Source organism: Leucopleurus acutus, assembly GCF_964270905.1.
Source record: "Leucopleurus acutus genome assembly, chromosome: 12".
Classification (NCBI taxonomy): Eukaryota; Metazoa; Chordata; class Mammalia; order Artiodactyla; family Delphinidae; genus Leucopleurus; species Leucopleurus acutus.
In genome coordinates this window covers 47,740,228-47,756,308 of record NC_139154.1, presented here as the reverse complement: position 1 = coordinate 47,756,308, position 16,081 = coordinate 47,740,228, and the positions used below count along the sequence as shown (strand labels likewise).

Here is a 16,081-nt window from a genome sequence, read left to right as displayed (position 1 = left end):
AGAGGGCAGGATGCAGCGGGGGAGGCAGCTTCCAAGGGGCTAGTCTGAGAAGAGCCTGGAAGCCAAGGTAGGCTTTAGAGTGGAGGGATGGTATGAACAGTTTCACCCATAGGGAGGATGGGGCGAGCTGACAGATGGAGCTCTGAACCCCGGGGAGAAGCATTCATTCACTGTGGCTGCTCCCAGCACTCTCTCCCCTCACACAGACGGGAGGCTTTTTTAAAACAGTGTCTCCCTCCATGGCCCTCAGGAGGATGCAGACATCAGACATGTCCGGTAAAGTCAGAATCCACCTGATACCTCACCTCATCCGGAGTGGCCCTTAAATTCACTGCATCCCTTCCTGCTTTCTATAAGCCAAGGGCAGCACCAGATGATCCCAAGGTCCCCTCCTGTCTCACACACCCTGTGAATGCCCCCCTCTGCTTCTGTCCCTTCAACCAGAAGTGGTGTGTATGTTTTAATCTACCCCATGTGGAATCACCGTGTGAGAACATCTCTCTGAGTACCTGTTCTCTCCTAGAGCAATAACCTTCAAACCAGGGGATGAAATGGCATGCGGGTTAACTCAGTCAGCATTTATGGGGCCCCCACTGTTGTTCATTAATTCAGCCAGTAGATCTTGAGATCTCCTGTGAGCCAGAAATATCAAATAGAGTCTGGAAATAGGAAACATCTGCTTCCCTGGAAAGGCTCACGCTATAACGTCACCCCCTTGATAGCGACCAGACAGCTCCTGGAGTACTGACTATGTACCAGGCGCTCTGCTAAGAACTTGGCACAGAGGATCTCTGTTAGTTCTCTAAACAGCAACTCTGTGAAGCAGGGTTTATTAGCTCATCTTAGGAGAAATCTGGGACTGAGAGCCCAGGTCAGCTGCCCAGGAAGCAGGTAACCCTCTAGTAAGTGTCTGAGCTGGGTTTCCAATCCCGTCTCTCCGACTCCAGGTCTGTGCTCATCGCAACACTGCCCTGCTGATCCCCTCTAGGCAGCTGGGTGGATGGGAATCCCACAGTCAGATGGGTTCTTGCCCCAAGGAGCTTGCAGAATGCAGGTGTGTGTGGGCATCACTACTGACTCAACAGAGGACGAACGAGCCAGTGGTGCCGGTGAGGGGTAGAGACCTTGGTAGTGATTAGGGAGGTGGAAGGGGGAAGAGCTATCTGTGTGTCCAGGAGCCTCTGGTCCTCCCCCACAGCCTCCATGCTGGGCATCTGGAAGCTGCTCCACAGGGGCTCAGCAACCCCAATCGCCTGTACCCAAGGAGCACGAGGCTCCGCCAGCACACACTGTCTGTGGACATCCCCCCAGGTACTCACTGCCCTCAAGCTCTCCCAGGGAAATGGCCGTCATACGTACAACCACACACAGTTGTTGGGGGTCACAGACCCTCCTGGACATGGCACCCTGGCCAGCCCCAGCTCCTGGGCCACCTTCTCCAACCCCAGCCTGGAGCCTGAGCCAGCCCTCTCGTCCCCTTGCCAGCCAGTCACAGCCTCTCGCGATGTCAGCCTTGCTCCTCTTTCTGGCCTCTTCATGTGAAACCATGAAGACCACGCCCCCTCTGCCATTCACAGGCTGATCGGGACCTTCCGCATGGTGCTGCAGAAGGTGGTGGAGGAGAAGCACGTGGAGGTGACCGACATGCTGATTGACGACAACAATGCGATCATCCAGGTGAGGGCGCCCAGAGAGTCCCTGGACCTGCCTATTACGGGTCACCTGGGGGCCTGCTGGCCTCCCTGCCCCTGCACATAGCGTGGCCTGGGGAGCACTCCTTGTGGGCGGGGAGGTGAGGTGGGAGGAGGAGACTCAGGTCAGACTCTGCTGGAGCCCCTCAGCCTGGCAGCCATGGCCAGAGCCCTTGGGGCGTGACAGGGCCCCAAGGTGGACACTTCAGTCCTTCCTGCCGTGAGAGTACAAGAGAAGGCGACGGGGGGGATGCCCTCCCTTCTCTCCCCAGGGGCCCTTCCATCTGGACCCAGCTCAGGAATCACTAAAGACGTGTCTCTCATCATCTGAAAGCCAGTATGAGCCCTGCTGGCCACTCCTGGGCATGACCTTCACTCTGCATGCCTGCCTTGGCGTCTAAGACTAGCCTTTCTGTGAGGGCAGGGACCTTCTTTCTACTTCATCTGTCACATCCCATCCCAGCACTTCCAACAGGAACACACGTGTACTAATGACGCAGTCTGTAGGCCCTTAATACATGTTCAAACAAAGGAAGGAAATAAACCATTCTGGACGCCCAGACCCCAGGCTCTGCTCTGACGCATCTGTCCCCATGAGCTCATTGATGCCCACCACTGGGCAGTTGAGCCTAGTGGTGAGGAACACAGCCCTTGGGGAGAAACATTCATTAGGCCACTCACTACCTGTGGGCTGGCTGCATACCATCTGCAAAGTGAGCAAAATTACAGTATCGACTTCCCAGGACTGCTCTGAGGATTCAACGGGAATGCACAGAAAGTGTTGGAACAGTTAAGCATATAGTAAGTGCTCAATAAACATATAAAGTAAGCTCAGTAGCTATTATTTCCTGGCCTCAGTTTATCCATATGTAAAATGGGGCTGTACCATGGTTCTCCAACCCTGGTCCCGCATATGACCCTATGTGGTAGCCAGCAGAATAGCCTCAGAAGCAGGACTGCAGCCACAGAGAGCCAGAATGGGAGGAACCCTCTCTGAGGAGCGCCAAGGGTGGGGGAGAAACTCCCACGGTGCCTTGGTGGCTCAAGACGCTTCTTCCCTGGGGAAATCGAAGCCTGGGCATTCAGAGGACCACATGCCTAGTGCAGGCTGCCTGTGGGGGTCGCTGGAGCCAGCCAGCTCCTGACCTGGAGGAAGGGAAAGCGTGTCTAGAGGATTTCCTAGCATCCACACGGGCTGAGGAAGGGACTAGGCTGACTCTTCCCTGTGCACTGGGGGAAGCTAGACCTAAGAAGAGGCTTCTTGCTCTGTGGCCCAAGGACACAGAGAAAACCCCATGGTGACCTCGAGCTCCCATCCTCTCCAGATTAGGAGGGTGGGTGTCAGGTGAGCAGGAAGAAGTGCTGACCTCACGCCTTTGAGGGTGTCCAGGGCCTGGGCTCCTCTCCTGAAGGACGTTCTCAGCTGATGTCATCAAATCCCCAGAGAGCATCAGGAGCGAGGGGAAGTCAGCTGATTTCAGACAGACCAGCCCTGGTCCCCGCAGGCAGCCCTACACCACGGGGACGCTGGAGGATGCTCTTGATTGTGTGTCCAGTGGGCTCGGCCCGCCCCCAGCCCAGGCTCAGCTGCCCGGCGTGGGCCCCCCCCCCAACCTTGGGCACCAGGGAGGAGGAGAGCCACGTGCAGCAGGATCTGGAACCACAGCCCATTCAGTTGTCAGCCTTTCTGAGCCTCTGTTTTTCTCATCTGCAAAATGGGAAAGTAGGGGGAGGATAGTACCCAGCTTGCCTTCCTCCAGTAAGTTAAGGGCGTGAGAGCACCTTGTAAAATCCCAGAGCAGCGGAGGACACGGGATCGTGATTGTTACTGCCGTCCCGGCCGCTCACCACCCATCTCTCCCTCCAGACCAGCCTGTGCGTGGAGGTCCGGTATCAGGCCACAGATGGCACGGTGGGCTCCTGGGATGATGAGGACTTCCTGGGGGATGAGCCCCTTCACGAGGAAGAGAAGGACAGCCAGGAGACAGATGGGCTGCTCCCTGGCTCCCGCCCCAGTTCTCGGCAGCCGGGCGAGAAGAGCTTCCGGAGGTAACAGGCTGGGCCCTCTGCCCCCAAAGACACAGGGAGGTTGCCTGGGACCTGCTCCCCTGGAAGGTCCCTCTAGGCCTGGGCTCAGAGTACAGACATGAGTTGCTGGAGAGACATACAAGAGGAGGGAAAGTGTTTCTGCAGCATCCCCTGCACCCCGACTCCAGCACTCACTGGGGAGGCAGCAGGGTATCTGCGATCAGGCTGAGGGGCCAGGCCTGCCTGCTACCCTGAGGGAGGCAAAGTTCTGGGAGGGCGGACTCTAACATGGGTGGAAGAGGCTAGACCTCCTGCCTCCTCAAAGAATGCGAAAAGCAGACAGGAGGAGGCCCTGATCTCTCTGGCCCAAGACCCAGCAGTGCCAGACCAGCCCCAGGCAGCCTGGCCTCTGCCCTGGCCCGGTGAAGGCCCAAGAGAGGGAGGCTTCTTCCTGCCGGAGTGAAGCCAACGGTTGTGGTCGGGACCTGGCCTCTATTCTGTTGAGAAGACCGCATCCCAACACCCTAGGTGTCCAGGATTCACACTTTCCAATGTCCAGTCACACACAGAGGACAGGATGCTGTGTCCAGGCCTACTCGTTCCAAATGCACTAGTTTTACAAAAAAAAGAATACGCACCTGTATTACTCTCAGAGCCCAGAGAGACAGACTCAGGTTAAACACTGTCTGCAGGTTCCTAGGTCACTGGGAATAATGTGTAAAACACAGGTAAGTCAGCGGTGCATCTGAAGGATGAGGGTGGGTTTGGAGAGGGGGGTATGCTCCCCTCCCATTGGAAACATCTCCCTCCCATCTCCTTCCACCCTGTCCTTTCCAAGTAAAATTGATTCAGTACTTGTTCTGAAAAAACACAGATGCTAAATTAGGGTAATTGAATTTTATACTTTTATTGTATGAATATATTATCCTTGTTTGCCCTTGAACCACTCCCCACCCCACCCCCTTCACACACACCCCAAGACATATACAAGCTTCAGACCCTGGGAGCCAGGTGGGGAGTAATCATAGTAAGTCCAAAGGAACCATGCCTGTGGCAACTGTTGCTGGACCTGTGTGACTCCAGGTCAGCCATGAGGTGGTGGCAGCGCCCAGGCCAGCTTGGAGACCGTTCTCCTTAGACCCCAGGCTGGGTAGCGTAGAGAGAGCGTGTAATCTGGCCTCAGGAGACACAGGTCTGAGTCCCAGTTCTGCCTCTTACCAGCCTCGTGACCCTTGGCCAGTCACTCCTACCCTGTACCAGGGTACTCAGGGCAATGGGAACCCTCACCCTACTGCTGGGAGAGCTGAGGGATGATGGAGGGTCAGGCTGTAACTGGAGTGCTAGGTACTACCCCACGTAAGGGCTGGTGATGAACAGGCTCTTGGACGATGCAGAGGGTTAGGAATCGGGCTGGAAATGGTGAAGAGAGGAGCAGGGACGCAGTGGGGAATGTGGGGATGCTGACACCTAGGGTACCATCTGGTCCTCATCCTCTGTCCCCGTGGAGAAAAGAGCTTGTCTGCGGCTACACGTGGGCTTTAAGAAAGGGCTTTCTGGGGACAGATTGGACGCCACGTGAGAGCCATCAGTTGCAGGGAAAGGAACGCTGGCTCCAGATCAGGAGAGCTGAGTCCCATTAAGTCGCATCCTGACTGCCACTAACTAACTGACTTTGGAAAAGTCATTAGCCCCTCTGGGTTAGTAACAGGAATGGGTTGAGCATCCTGGCTGCCCTCCAACTCTGACATCCTGAGGGACCCAGGGATTCCCCAGGTCCCGTGGGTAGCGCGTGTGGAGAACAACCCCCTGGAGCTACGGAAGCCAAGAGGGCAGCCCTGTCACTGCAGCTCCGGCAACGCCGAGCCAGGTCCTCTCTCATCCCACACAAGTGGGCCAGGGTGTTGATGGAGGGACAGTGAGACGATGCGGTCAAGCATGAAGGGCTTTGGTCCTGGACCTGCAGACCGTCCTGGGCCCCAGGAGTACGGAGATGGAGAGGGTGCCTCTATCCTCCCTCACGTTATAGCATGGCTTTCCCACCTCCCCAGCAGCAGCAGGAAGCAGGAACGGGAGGAGAAGTTTTGTCCCAGAGTTTGGGAATGGGGAGAGGGCAACGACCGCACTCAGAGCTCCTTGTCTCCTGGGGGCCACGGCCTGCTTTGCACAGATTGTGTGTGCACAGATTCCCGGCTGCGCTGGGGCTGCCAACCCAGACCCTGAGAGCGCCTCGGGGTGGTGCCACTGCCACATGTTCTCTGGCCAGGCCTGGCCGTGCAGCCAGCAGGCTGGGGGAGGGGGAGGGCAGAGGGGTGAGAAGGTAGAGCTGGTTTAGAGCATCTGGGCTTCTCCTGTGGTTTAATTCTAGCTGCCTGCATGGGCCAATGAGTTCTGGGTCAGGGAGTGCACGGTTCCAAGGGGAGCCTGGATTTGGCCTCGCAGCCATAGGTGTTATGTCTCACCCTCCTGACGTGAGTGCCAGCCAGCCAGGCCTGTCAGCTCTGGGGTCTGGGAGGAAGCCATTGTCTTCTGGGCCAGAGAGCCCTCCAGAAAAAATTTGGCCAACGAAGGAATAGGGAGAAGGAAGGGATGTATGTGCCCAGGCTCTGACTCCAAGTCAAGTCCTCCTTTGCCCACATCTGCTCCCTGTCCTGCAGCCCCTCCTGGGAAGGCACATTGCTTTGTAGGTCAAGGTGCCCAATCTACAGGGTGCCTCTCTGTTGTTTTCCCAACAAGAAAACTTCATTGCTGGTAAGCAACAGTCTCTCACCTAGTTGTCTGGATCCACAGGGGTCTGGTGTGGGAATCTATTCCTCCCTGTCTGATGTGGCTGCGTGGGGTGCTTGCTGGAGGGGTCGGGGGGCTGGTGGAGTGAGTGGCAGGAAGCAACCGCAGGCCCAGGACTGGTGGCATGAGGCATCCATTCCGTGGGGGGCAGAGGAGGCTGATGTGGGGAGTTCTCCCTGCAGGGCCTAGGTCCCCAGGGCTGGGCTCCTGCCATCTTCCCTCACCACCCCCTGGAAGGGGCTCTGCAGACATTCCTCTATACTCCCAAGGCCTTAAGTATCTTCCCAGAAGCTCCTCCCATTGGACCTCAGGGAATGTCCACTGGCAGCTCTGCCTGAGCAGTCCCCCAGCCCCCAACCCACCACCACCCGCCCTCCCACTAACCCTCTCCTCCCATGGTTCCATCAGGCCCAGGCCCTGGTTGGTCTCCTCCCATGGTACCATCAGGCCCAGGCCCTGGTTGGTCTCCTCCCATGGTACCATCAGGCCCAGGCCCTGGTTGGTCTCCTCCCATGGTTCCGTCAGGCCCAGGCCCTGGTTGGTCTCCTCCCATGGTTCCGTCAGGCCCAGGCCCTGGTTGGTCTCCTCCCATGGTTCCGTCAGGCCCAGGCCCTGGTTGGTCTCCTCCCATGGTTCCGTCAGGCCCAGGCCCTGGTTGGTCTCCTCCCATGGTTCCATCAGGCCCAGGCCCTAGTCAGGCCCTCTGAGCCACTCTGGCTGCTTCTGTAGGCCCTGCCTCCAAGTCAGCAGCCTCTGATTTCAGCCGGCTCTTTGCACAATGTGCCGGGAATGTCCCAGGAGGCAGTGCGGTGCCATGGAGAACACAGGGCTCAAATCCCAGCTCTGCCCTTGGAGCCCCACTTTACCACCTGTGAGGTGGGGGATGCTGTTGCCTCACAGGAGTGTTAGGGTCCAATGAGATAAGCCATGTGAGCTGCCCACCGCAGTGCTGGCCCGGGGCAGGTGCTCAGCCAGTGTCCCCTTCCTTCCTTCTCCCTTTCCGCAGTCTCCATGTTACCCCCCCCCCCCCACAGCTTGTTCTACCCTGAGCGGCATCGGACCTTTTGGCCCAAGATCCTTCTCAGCTCTGGCCATCCCCACCCTACTCCGAGGGCTCTGCCAACAAAGCCGCCCACAGCCGGAGCTTCACCGCCGCTTGGGCCCAGGCCAGGGTCTCAGTCGCTCACAGGACTCCCTCGCCCCCCCCAAGCTGTCAGTGTTGCAGAGAAGGAATGAACTAACCCCGTGCGCACTTTGCTCTCAGAAGCACAAAATCAGGGTTCTGGGCCCCTGCGTGTCAGTGTACATCTGCCCTGTTGGCTGAAGAGAGAGGAGACTTTGGCCCTGAACACACACACATGCCCAGGTGTTTTCTCACGCTTACCTGCACATATGTTCTCTCTCTCCATGACACCAGGGAGCTGTACACACCACCAGGTTCTGGGCAAAGGACCCCTGTTAGAAAGGACACAGAAGGGAACCCAGGCTTAATCTCACACCTGCACTTCAGAGACTTGGGGCTTTCGCGGATTCCCTGTATTCCGCGACTCTCCTCCTCCTTTTCTCCACCTGCCTGGCCTTCCAGCCCTCCTTCTGCCCAGCCCCCCTTCCTGGTGTCCCTGCTGGGCTTCTCTCTGCCGGGTCTCATCCTGGGGGAAGGGAGGGAGCGGGCCACACTTCTTGTTCTCCTTCTGGATCATTCTTCTACTCCAGTGGAGACCCATAGAAGAAGGTACCTCCCTCCTATGCCTGGGGCCAGGGGCCAGCTGGGCATGTGTGCATGCCTGGGGGCTCTGACAGAGATGTGCATGGGGCATGTGCCATGGGGTATGCACAGACATGCGTGTATGGGGTCTACACACCCAGACTCACCCCCAGAGTGCAGGGCTCCCACAGCCCCTCCCCCGCCTCCCTCCACCAGGCTGAGCCCCAGAGCTTCAGCCGCTCCCAAGCAGCCTGGAGGAGCCAGGGTCAAGGCCATGCTGAGATCTGGGGTGAAGCAGTGCTCAGGAGACTCCGCCCAGACCTAGCCGCCCCACCTGAGGTAGGGGTCCTCTTCACCCCCTGCCTGGGTCTGAGCGCTCAAGTGAGACCTCACACCGTGCAGCACTAAGATCCCAGAAAACCCTCAATCCCCCAGAGGCCGCCATACTGATTCCCTGCCCCCCCCCCCCCGCCAGCCTCCATGGCTCCTTCTAACTGTGCACACAGAGTGATGGGGGTGGGGGCTTGAGGAAGAGGTGAGTGAAACTGAGACAGAGAGAGAGAGAGAGAGAGAGAGAGAGAGAGAGTGTGTGTGTGTGTGTGTGTGTGTGTGTGTGTGTTGGCTGAGGAACAGAACTTACCTGGCCAGGCTGGGACACTTAACAATACAATGTAGACTCTAGGAGGAAAGTCAGGCCCAACCAGGGCTTCACGGAGAGGTCCCCTAGCAACAAGGATGACCGTGAGGTCAAACCTCTCAGCCCCACCCCTTGCAGCTGAGTGACTAAGGGCAGGCAGAGCCTCAGCTCCCCCGTTTGGAAAATAGGATGACACCACCTTGTGAGACGGCTGGCACTAATATGTCAAGGCACGTCTAAGTTCTCCCGCAGGGCCATGCAGTTATTAATGTTAGTTGTAGTCATAACAGTGCTTGAAGTAAAGTCACAGAGTATTATTTTTTCACAGAAAGAGGGTCTTTTCCCTTCTGCATTTCCACACTGAGAGTGTGGACCTGTGTGCAGCCTCTTAGCCGGCCCAGGGGCCTGGAGCGCGTGAGGAGGGGTAGGGCATGCGTGTGCCAGGTGCTGGCTGCCAGGTTGCAAGTACACACTGTTCTCTGGCCTGCTGTGTGCCCGAGGGGGCCGCCGCTGGGCCAGCCTGACACCTCTCTGCCATTTCAGAGCAAACCCCCAAAGGGAAAGAGAAAAAGCATCAGATGTTATCATTTAGGTACACAAATTCCACCTTCCTGACCCACCCTTGCCCACTCTCAGGTGATACACTTCCCCTTCCAGTTCCTCTGCAAAGATTTTCAAACTTTTCAGGGTCACCCAGTTCTTTAAAAAATCATAGACAAAAAAACAAATTTCCCTCGAAATCTGGATCAATAATTCAGAGAACGGCAGCCCCACTTGGATTCATGTGGGGTTGGGGCCAGTAAATCTCCAGTTCGGCCCTCATTCTCGAAAGCTCATTGGAGCCCACGCAGCTCTCAGCGGGTCCCAGTGGGGGCCCAGGCCTGGCCAGACCCCCAGCCAGGCCCGGGGCCAGAGCAGGGCTGCTGAGAGAGTCTCCCCTTCTCTGTTCTCTGCTTGGTGGTCTCAGCTGACTGCGGTAGCCAGAGACCTCGCTGATGTTAACTCCTTCGAAAGGAAGTATGAACTGGCCAGCTGGCCAGATGGAAAGGACAGCTGTGATCCCCTGGTCAGGACCTGAGCTGTGAGGGATTGGGGGCATGCCTACCCGGGCAGGGTCTGTGCCAGGACAGGGTGTGAGGAGAGGAAAAAATTGCTAATTGTTATTCACTTCCTTTCCCTCATCCTCATTGCCACAGCATCAGGGAAGCACTGAGAGAACATTCCAGAAGGGCTTTCTGGAAGCCTCCCTAAGGAGGAGGAGGAGCCCTGCTCTGAGCCCTGGAGCAGTAGCTCGCTTACAACTGCAGGCCCAGAACCTTCCTGGCCCACCTTTCTTCTCCGAGGCCCTCAGAGCTGGGGGGCCCCCACTCTATTGGAGGGGATCAGGCGTGGCGAGGAGAGCAGGGTGGCCCAGGCCTGGACGGTAGCCAGGCTCATCTAAACTTGTGTTCCCTGTGGAACCTGCAACACACATTCAGAAATCACCAGACCCTGACCTGGGGGAGGAGATCAATGGGGACCCTGAGGCCTCCTCCCTCCCCAGGGCCCCAGGTTCTCCTAGGCTTGGGGTCAGTGGGACAGTGGCCACCAGCCCCACTCCTGTGAGCTCCTCCCCAAGAATCAGGACCACAGTTCCCCTCCTCCCCAGGGCAGAGCCTGGGCCATGGGGCCCCTACCCAGCAGGCTTAGGCTTGCTTAAGTGAGAGGCTGTGGGGTGAGGGCTCTCTGGGACAAGGAGGCCCCTGGGGAACGTGGGGGTCAGCAGGGCCAGGGGCTAAGTCTGCGAGTGTCTCTGGTTCACACCCTCTCACACACATCCCCTTGTCTCCTCATTTCTTCCCCCTACTCAGCAGACAGAAGACCAAGGGAGGCAGAGATGGCGAGCACAAGTAGGTGGCCGAGGCCAGGGTGGAGCCTGTGTGGCTCGTGAGAGGGAAGGGTCCTCAGCACAGGGTACAGATGGCGGGGGGCCCAGATCAGTGGCGGAGCCAGCACCGGGTGATGGCAGGGCGAGGGAGGTCTCTCCATCTGGCCATGGGGGCGAGGCACAGGGTGGTGTCAGGGTGGGTGCAGGCCTTCTGGTTTCCACTCCCTCCTCCCTCCTTTCAGTGTCTCAATTCCTCCTCCACTTCCCTGTTCAGTCCCCTATGCCTGTGGGCAGGCCCCGAGCTATCCCTGTGAGGGAGGGAGTGGGGACGGCCCAAGATGCCAATGGCTCTCCAGCAGAGCCAAGGCAGGGCTGGGCTGGTGGACATGCAGTGCTGGAGGCCCAAGAAGGACAAACTGTGGGCACCGAGTGGCCACAGGGGCTGGCCGGAGCATGAAGCCCAGAAAGCTAAGGAGAGATGACCCCTCTCTGGTGGTCTTCACCATCTCCATTCCCCAGAGGACTCCACATGGGAGGGGCCGCCACAAGGTCGGGGGAGACAAGTGGGTCTTTCAGCCTCCCCAGAGCTTGCATCATCTCAGGGATCTTCTAGCATCACAGGGAATTCACAAGGGCAGTGGCAGTCAGGTCTGACCACACTGGAGCTCTGCTCCAACACCCATTCTTACAGATGACGAAGCTGAGCCCCAGAGAGGGGAAGCAGGCAACTCCGGAAGAGGAGCAGAGCTGGGACTAAAACCCAGAGAATTTAACTCCCAACCCAGAGTTCCCAATAGGCCCAGTAAGCTTAGAGCACCTGACTATATTCTAAATTTAATTCTCCGAGCGCATCAACAAGAGCTGAAAAGCCAGGAATGTGGTCTTTAGTTTCCAGATAGGGAAACTGAGCCCCAGAGATGTTAAGAGATTTGCTGAAAACTGTGGTCTCAATAAGTTAAAAATTAGTCGACAAGACGATATCATGGCGACAGCAGGACTATTTGTAGAGGGGTCTGAAGTGACGAGCACTGGTGTGGGATTGGGGGATCTGCTTGCATTAAGATCCCGGGGACTCCCAGTCGCATTTAACAAAAGCATATTGAGTTCCAACTCCCGCTTGTTATACAGGAGCAAAAAGCATGACAACAGGGCAATGGCACCGTGAGGGGAAATTCGGGCCCAGAGACCTGAAGGATCGGAGAGTTTGCCAGGTTACAAGCCAGGGAAGAAGCCTCAGGCAGAGAGCATGTGCCAGACTTGGAGAGGAAGCCAGGGAACAGGATCTTGGGGGGTGTGGGAGATGACATCAGACTGCTGAGCTGGGGGTCCCACTTAGGGAGAGGGCTCAGGGTCAGGTTTTTGCATGGACAGTTAGACATAAAAGGCCCGTATGAGACACAAACAACCTGCCGGTCTCCCAGGCTCTCTGTCTGAGATCGGTGATGCTCTAAGACCCTTCTTGACTTCCAGCTCCCCAGTCTGTCCTGGGCCGGACCCCCAAGGGATTCAGGCTGGCCTGATCCCTTTGGACACAACGGTACGAAGGGGTGCCTCACAGTGCGAGCATGTAGTAGGCCCACTGTAAATGCTGGTTCCCTTGCACAACCCCATCCTAATGTCCTGACATTTCCAATTCACAGATGAGATGAGTAAACTGGCTTTCATTCTTATTTTAATGTGTAGAGCCTCAGGATGATTGAAAGGGTAGGAAAATGGGATTTCTAAGAAGAGATTAAACAAGCTGAAATTCTTTAGCCTGAAGAAGAAAGGCTGTGGGAGCAGTTTTAAATCTCTGAAGGGTTATTGTGTGGCAAAACTGGTTAGTTTCTAGCTCTCCTGAGGAGAAACAAGCGGAAAGAGAGAACCATAAACCCTGTGTCTCTTAGGTAGGAGTTTGTTTCTCCCAAATACCTGAGGCCTGAGCTAAGGAGCCTTGACAGTTTCCACTGCAGGCAGTCAGGAGGGTAGAAGCCCCAGGCAGCCATGGCCTGCGGTTCATTTCCAGCCCCACCCCTCTAAGTCACAACCTCCGCAATAGCACAGAGACCTGACTGAGACCCAGCTCACTAAATTTAATTTGGCGAATGTTTCCAAGCCATCACTGGATAGTTCCAAGCTCTCCCCTAGGACCCCAGGTGCATTACCCAACCACAAAGACATTCTTAGCCATGGAACCAGCAAAGAAATCATTAGGTCCATAAATGAAAAAAAAGTTTCAAATGAGTGAACTAACTAGACTTCTCTCTAGAGAGAAATAGCTATCTAAATTGTGTGTGCATATCATTCTGACTGTCATGAATCCAGCAATGGGGAAGCCCAAATGTGATCATACACCCTCAGAGGGTCCTGGGAGGCCCACCTCCCCAGCTCCTGCTTCTCAGGCTTTCAGGCAGCCACGTATAAAGGAGCCACTTGGTTGCAAAGTGCTTGATTATTGGCTTGTTTTCTTTGTCTGTTTCTGTCCATATTATACCTTTAGTAATTGGAGAACCATCTAGACCAAATGCAGAATTTAAAACAAAGAAACATCAGTACATCAGTAACCTAATCAACAATTTACCTTTTTTGAAATCTAAGTCTGTAACCTAATCAACAATTTACCTTTTTTGAAATCTAAGTCTTTAATACAAGTGGATAATCTTCAAAATTCCCTGATTAAGTTAACATTTATTTCAAAATTAACCTTTACCCTTTGCCAAGAGAAGCAGGCATGATGGGCAACTGATGGGCAGTGAATTCTGATGTGTCATCAATTAGAAAATGACAAAGGGCAGTGATAGCTGATGACATCATGCTCTGCTGCCCACAGTGCACAGGAATGAAGAGCTAGTCACTGAAGAGAAATGAATAGGTACAGAGCCTACAGTAAGAATTCTGGGAATTACACTTGCCCTACGTAGTAGGTAAGGGATGTCACCATTTTGAGATAATCCCAGGTACACAGGAATCCCACCAATGAACTTATCCACTTGATATGGTTAAAATCTTGCAGGGTCTGGAGAGAGAGGTTTCTCCTTTGAATTGCTTCAGGGTCTGGTAGACAGTGGTCTGATAAGTATAGATTTTTTAGTCTCAATCTTTGCTTCCAAATATGTTTATTTTAAGGACTAGAGTGACTTTCAAATTCAAGGGCCATAACTGCCCAAGGGAAGCCCCAGGCCATTTTCTACTTGGATGGGTCCTTGGGACCAGCGTCAGAAATCTACAATTCCCTGCTACCCAAACCCCCTCTGGGCCTCAGGCAGCAGGACCAGATCCGGTATCAGAATGCAGAGTGGATGGCTTCTGCAGGCAGGGCCTGCTCTGACCCCATACATGGCTTTGACCTACCATCTCAGAGCACTTTCCTGGGGGACATTAGGGTGGGGTGGGGGGGTGGGATGGGACTGGGGTTGTGTAGCTGGAACAGACTGTGTGATGGCAGCGTGTAAGTCACACACGGACTGGGGCTGGGGTCTCTAAGGCTGACACAGCCCAGGAATGACCAAGAAGTGATTGTACACGGTCAGCACAGGGCCCTCCTGGGTAAGGCAGGAGAGCAGCAAGGCTAGGAGGAAAGGAAACCCAAACGCTGGGACAGGAAGCAGAGGGAGGGCCCACACTAGGCTCACTTCCTGTTGCAAGAGTCAGAGTATGGCCGGCACCCCTGCCCTCAAGGCCACCAAGCAGGGAGAAATCGCCCAGGATGGTTCGTTGTAAGCCGGGCGGGATGGTTCCTTTCTCACCACCATACGACTGTTTTTAATGGGCTCATTGATTGGTGCAGTGTTAGGTCACCAGTAATTTAATATTTATAGCCTTCTCTTCCCAAAATGTCTTGATGCTTACATTACTTTGAATGAGCCCCCTCTCTGTAAACATGGGCCCGGTCCATGGGACTCTTCACAGATAACGTCCCCATCTGCAAGTTGTGCTGGCCCCATGGAGACTTTCTGCCAAAGTTCCAAATGGTCAGGACGGGATTCACACCCCCAGAGAAGTGCAATCCCACAGCGGCGAGGATGCAGTGGAAGCATTGCCGGCCTGGGAGGTGGTAGCTTCAATCCCAGCTCTCTGAACCTCAGGTTTTTCATGGGTTGAACGAGGAGAAGCCTATGTCCCTCCCAGGACTGCTATGAAGGTGAAACGAGCAAACATCTGGAAAAGCCCTTGGCCCAGATCAGTGGCTCAGGAAACGTTACGTAATCTCTTGTTGGGGAGAAACTTTTAAAGATAACTCCAAAGGCATCAGTCTTCTTTTTTTAGAGTGCTTTCTTTCCCTTTCCTCCTGTTGATATGTCCTGGATAACGTGATGCCGGATAGTGTGAAGAGATCAGTGCTACCCCAGCCTTCTTTCACCCACCTCGTGCCTTTTTGGGAAATCATGAAGATGCCAGTGTTTCTTAAACTGTGAGCTGGTGCCACATGAAAGAGGTGGTCCTCAGTTGCTCTCTCACTGGGACACAGACACATTCCTCTTCTTGTCCTGCCAGGCGTATGAAGAGTAAAGAAAAGGCCTGGAGCTAGGATAGGGCCAGGTTGAGGGGAGGAGAGGCTTGAGATATCTAGGCCACCTCTACAAGGACAGAAAGGTTTTCCCCAATCTCACATGACCCAGCGTAAAGAACAGAGGTCCTTCATTACAGATAATAAGATGTGGTCAATGGAATAAAGCTTTTCTAACTGCTTCAAACCTCAACTGTAAACTGTGGTCAATAGTATCCTCCTCAAGGCTTGCTGTGGAGATTAAATTATTTTTTAAATATGTTAAAAAAAAAAAAAAGAACAGGGGTTCTCGGGGGACCATAGCCAAACCTCCACAAGGAGATGCCTGACCCAAAGATGGGTGGGCCCTGCTGCTGTAGGTGAGCTCAGGGTTGGAATCTGCGTCCACCCCACCTAGGGATGGGGCCCAGGATGACAGGGGCACAGCCAGGAGGAGGGAGAATGGGAAGTGGACGGAGTCAGGTGTCCAGCTCATGCAATATTGATGGGGTAATGGAATACTGCACTTTACTGCCTGTTGATCCTACTCCTGGCCCCTCCTGGACCAGGGATCACAAGCTCAGCTGCGGGGACATCACTGAGGGGACAGTGAGGACCCCCTGCCCCCTTCCCTCAGCCCCCCTGACTGCAAGGCCCTTCTCCTGGGGGCACAAGGCCACACCAACCAGAGGAAGAGGTAGGAACTATGGAATCTGCCATACGTTCCTGGGGGTTGGTTGGGGGTGGTGGTGGAGGTTCTGTAGTGAGAGGGGACAGGCAGAAGGGGCAAAGCCAGGACCAAAGATAGAGACGGGAAAGGGCCCATCTCCTTCTTTTCACTGGGGACCCAGGAGAATCCAAAGGCACAGAGAGGTTGGGAAAGACAAGGCAGGCTTCGAGCACC

General features: G+C 55.3%; 1 protein-coding gene across 5 annotated transcripts in view; it reads left to right on the top strand.

Annotated features, from left to right (window-relative positions):
* Window positions 1-16,081, top strand: part of OTOF (otoferlin) — a gene marked incomplete at both ends in the record, with an annotated part of 91,654 nt that overhangs the window by 34,874 nt on the left and 40,699 nt on the right. For 4 of the 5 annotated variants that reach the window (XM_082852147.1, XM_082852148.1, XM_082852144.1 and 1 more), the window contains 2 exons: window positions 1,578-1,677; window positions 3,559-3,740. In XM_082852147.1, the coding sequence (XP_082708273.1) occupies window positions 1,578-1,677; window positions 3,559-3,740 (282 nt within the window). Of the gene's footprint in view, window positions 1-1,577; window positions 1,678-3,558; window positions 3,741-10,695; window positions 10,735-16,081 lie in introns of all 5 variants that reach the window. The other variant, XM_082852146.1, reaches the window with a different exon arrangement.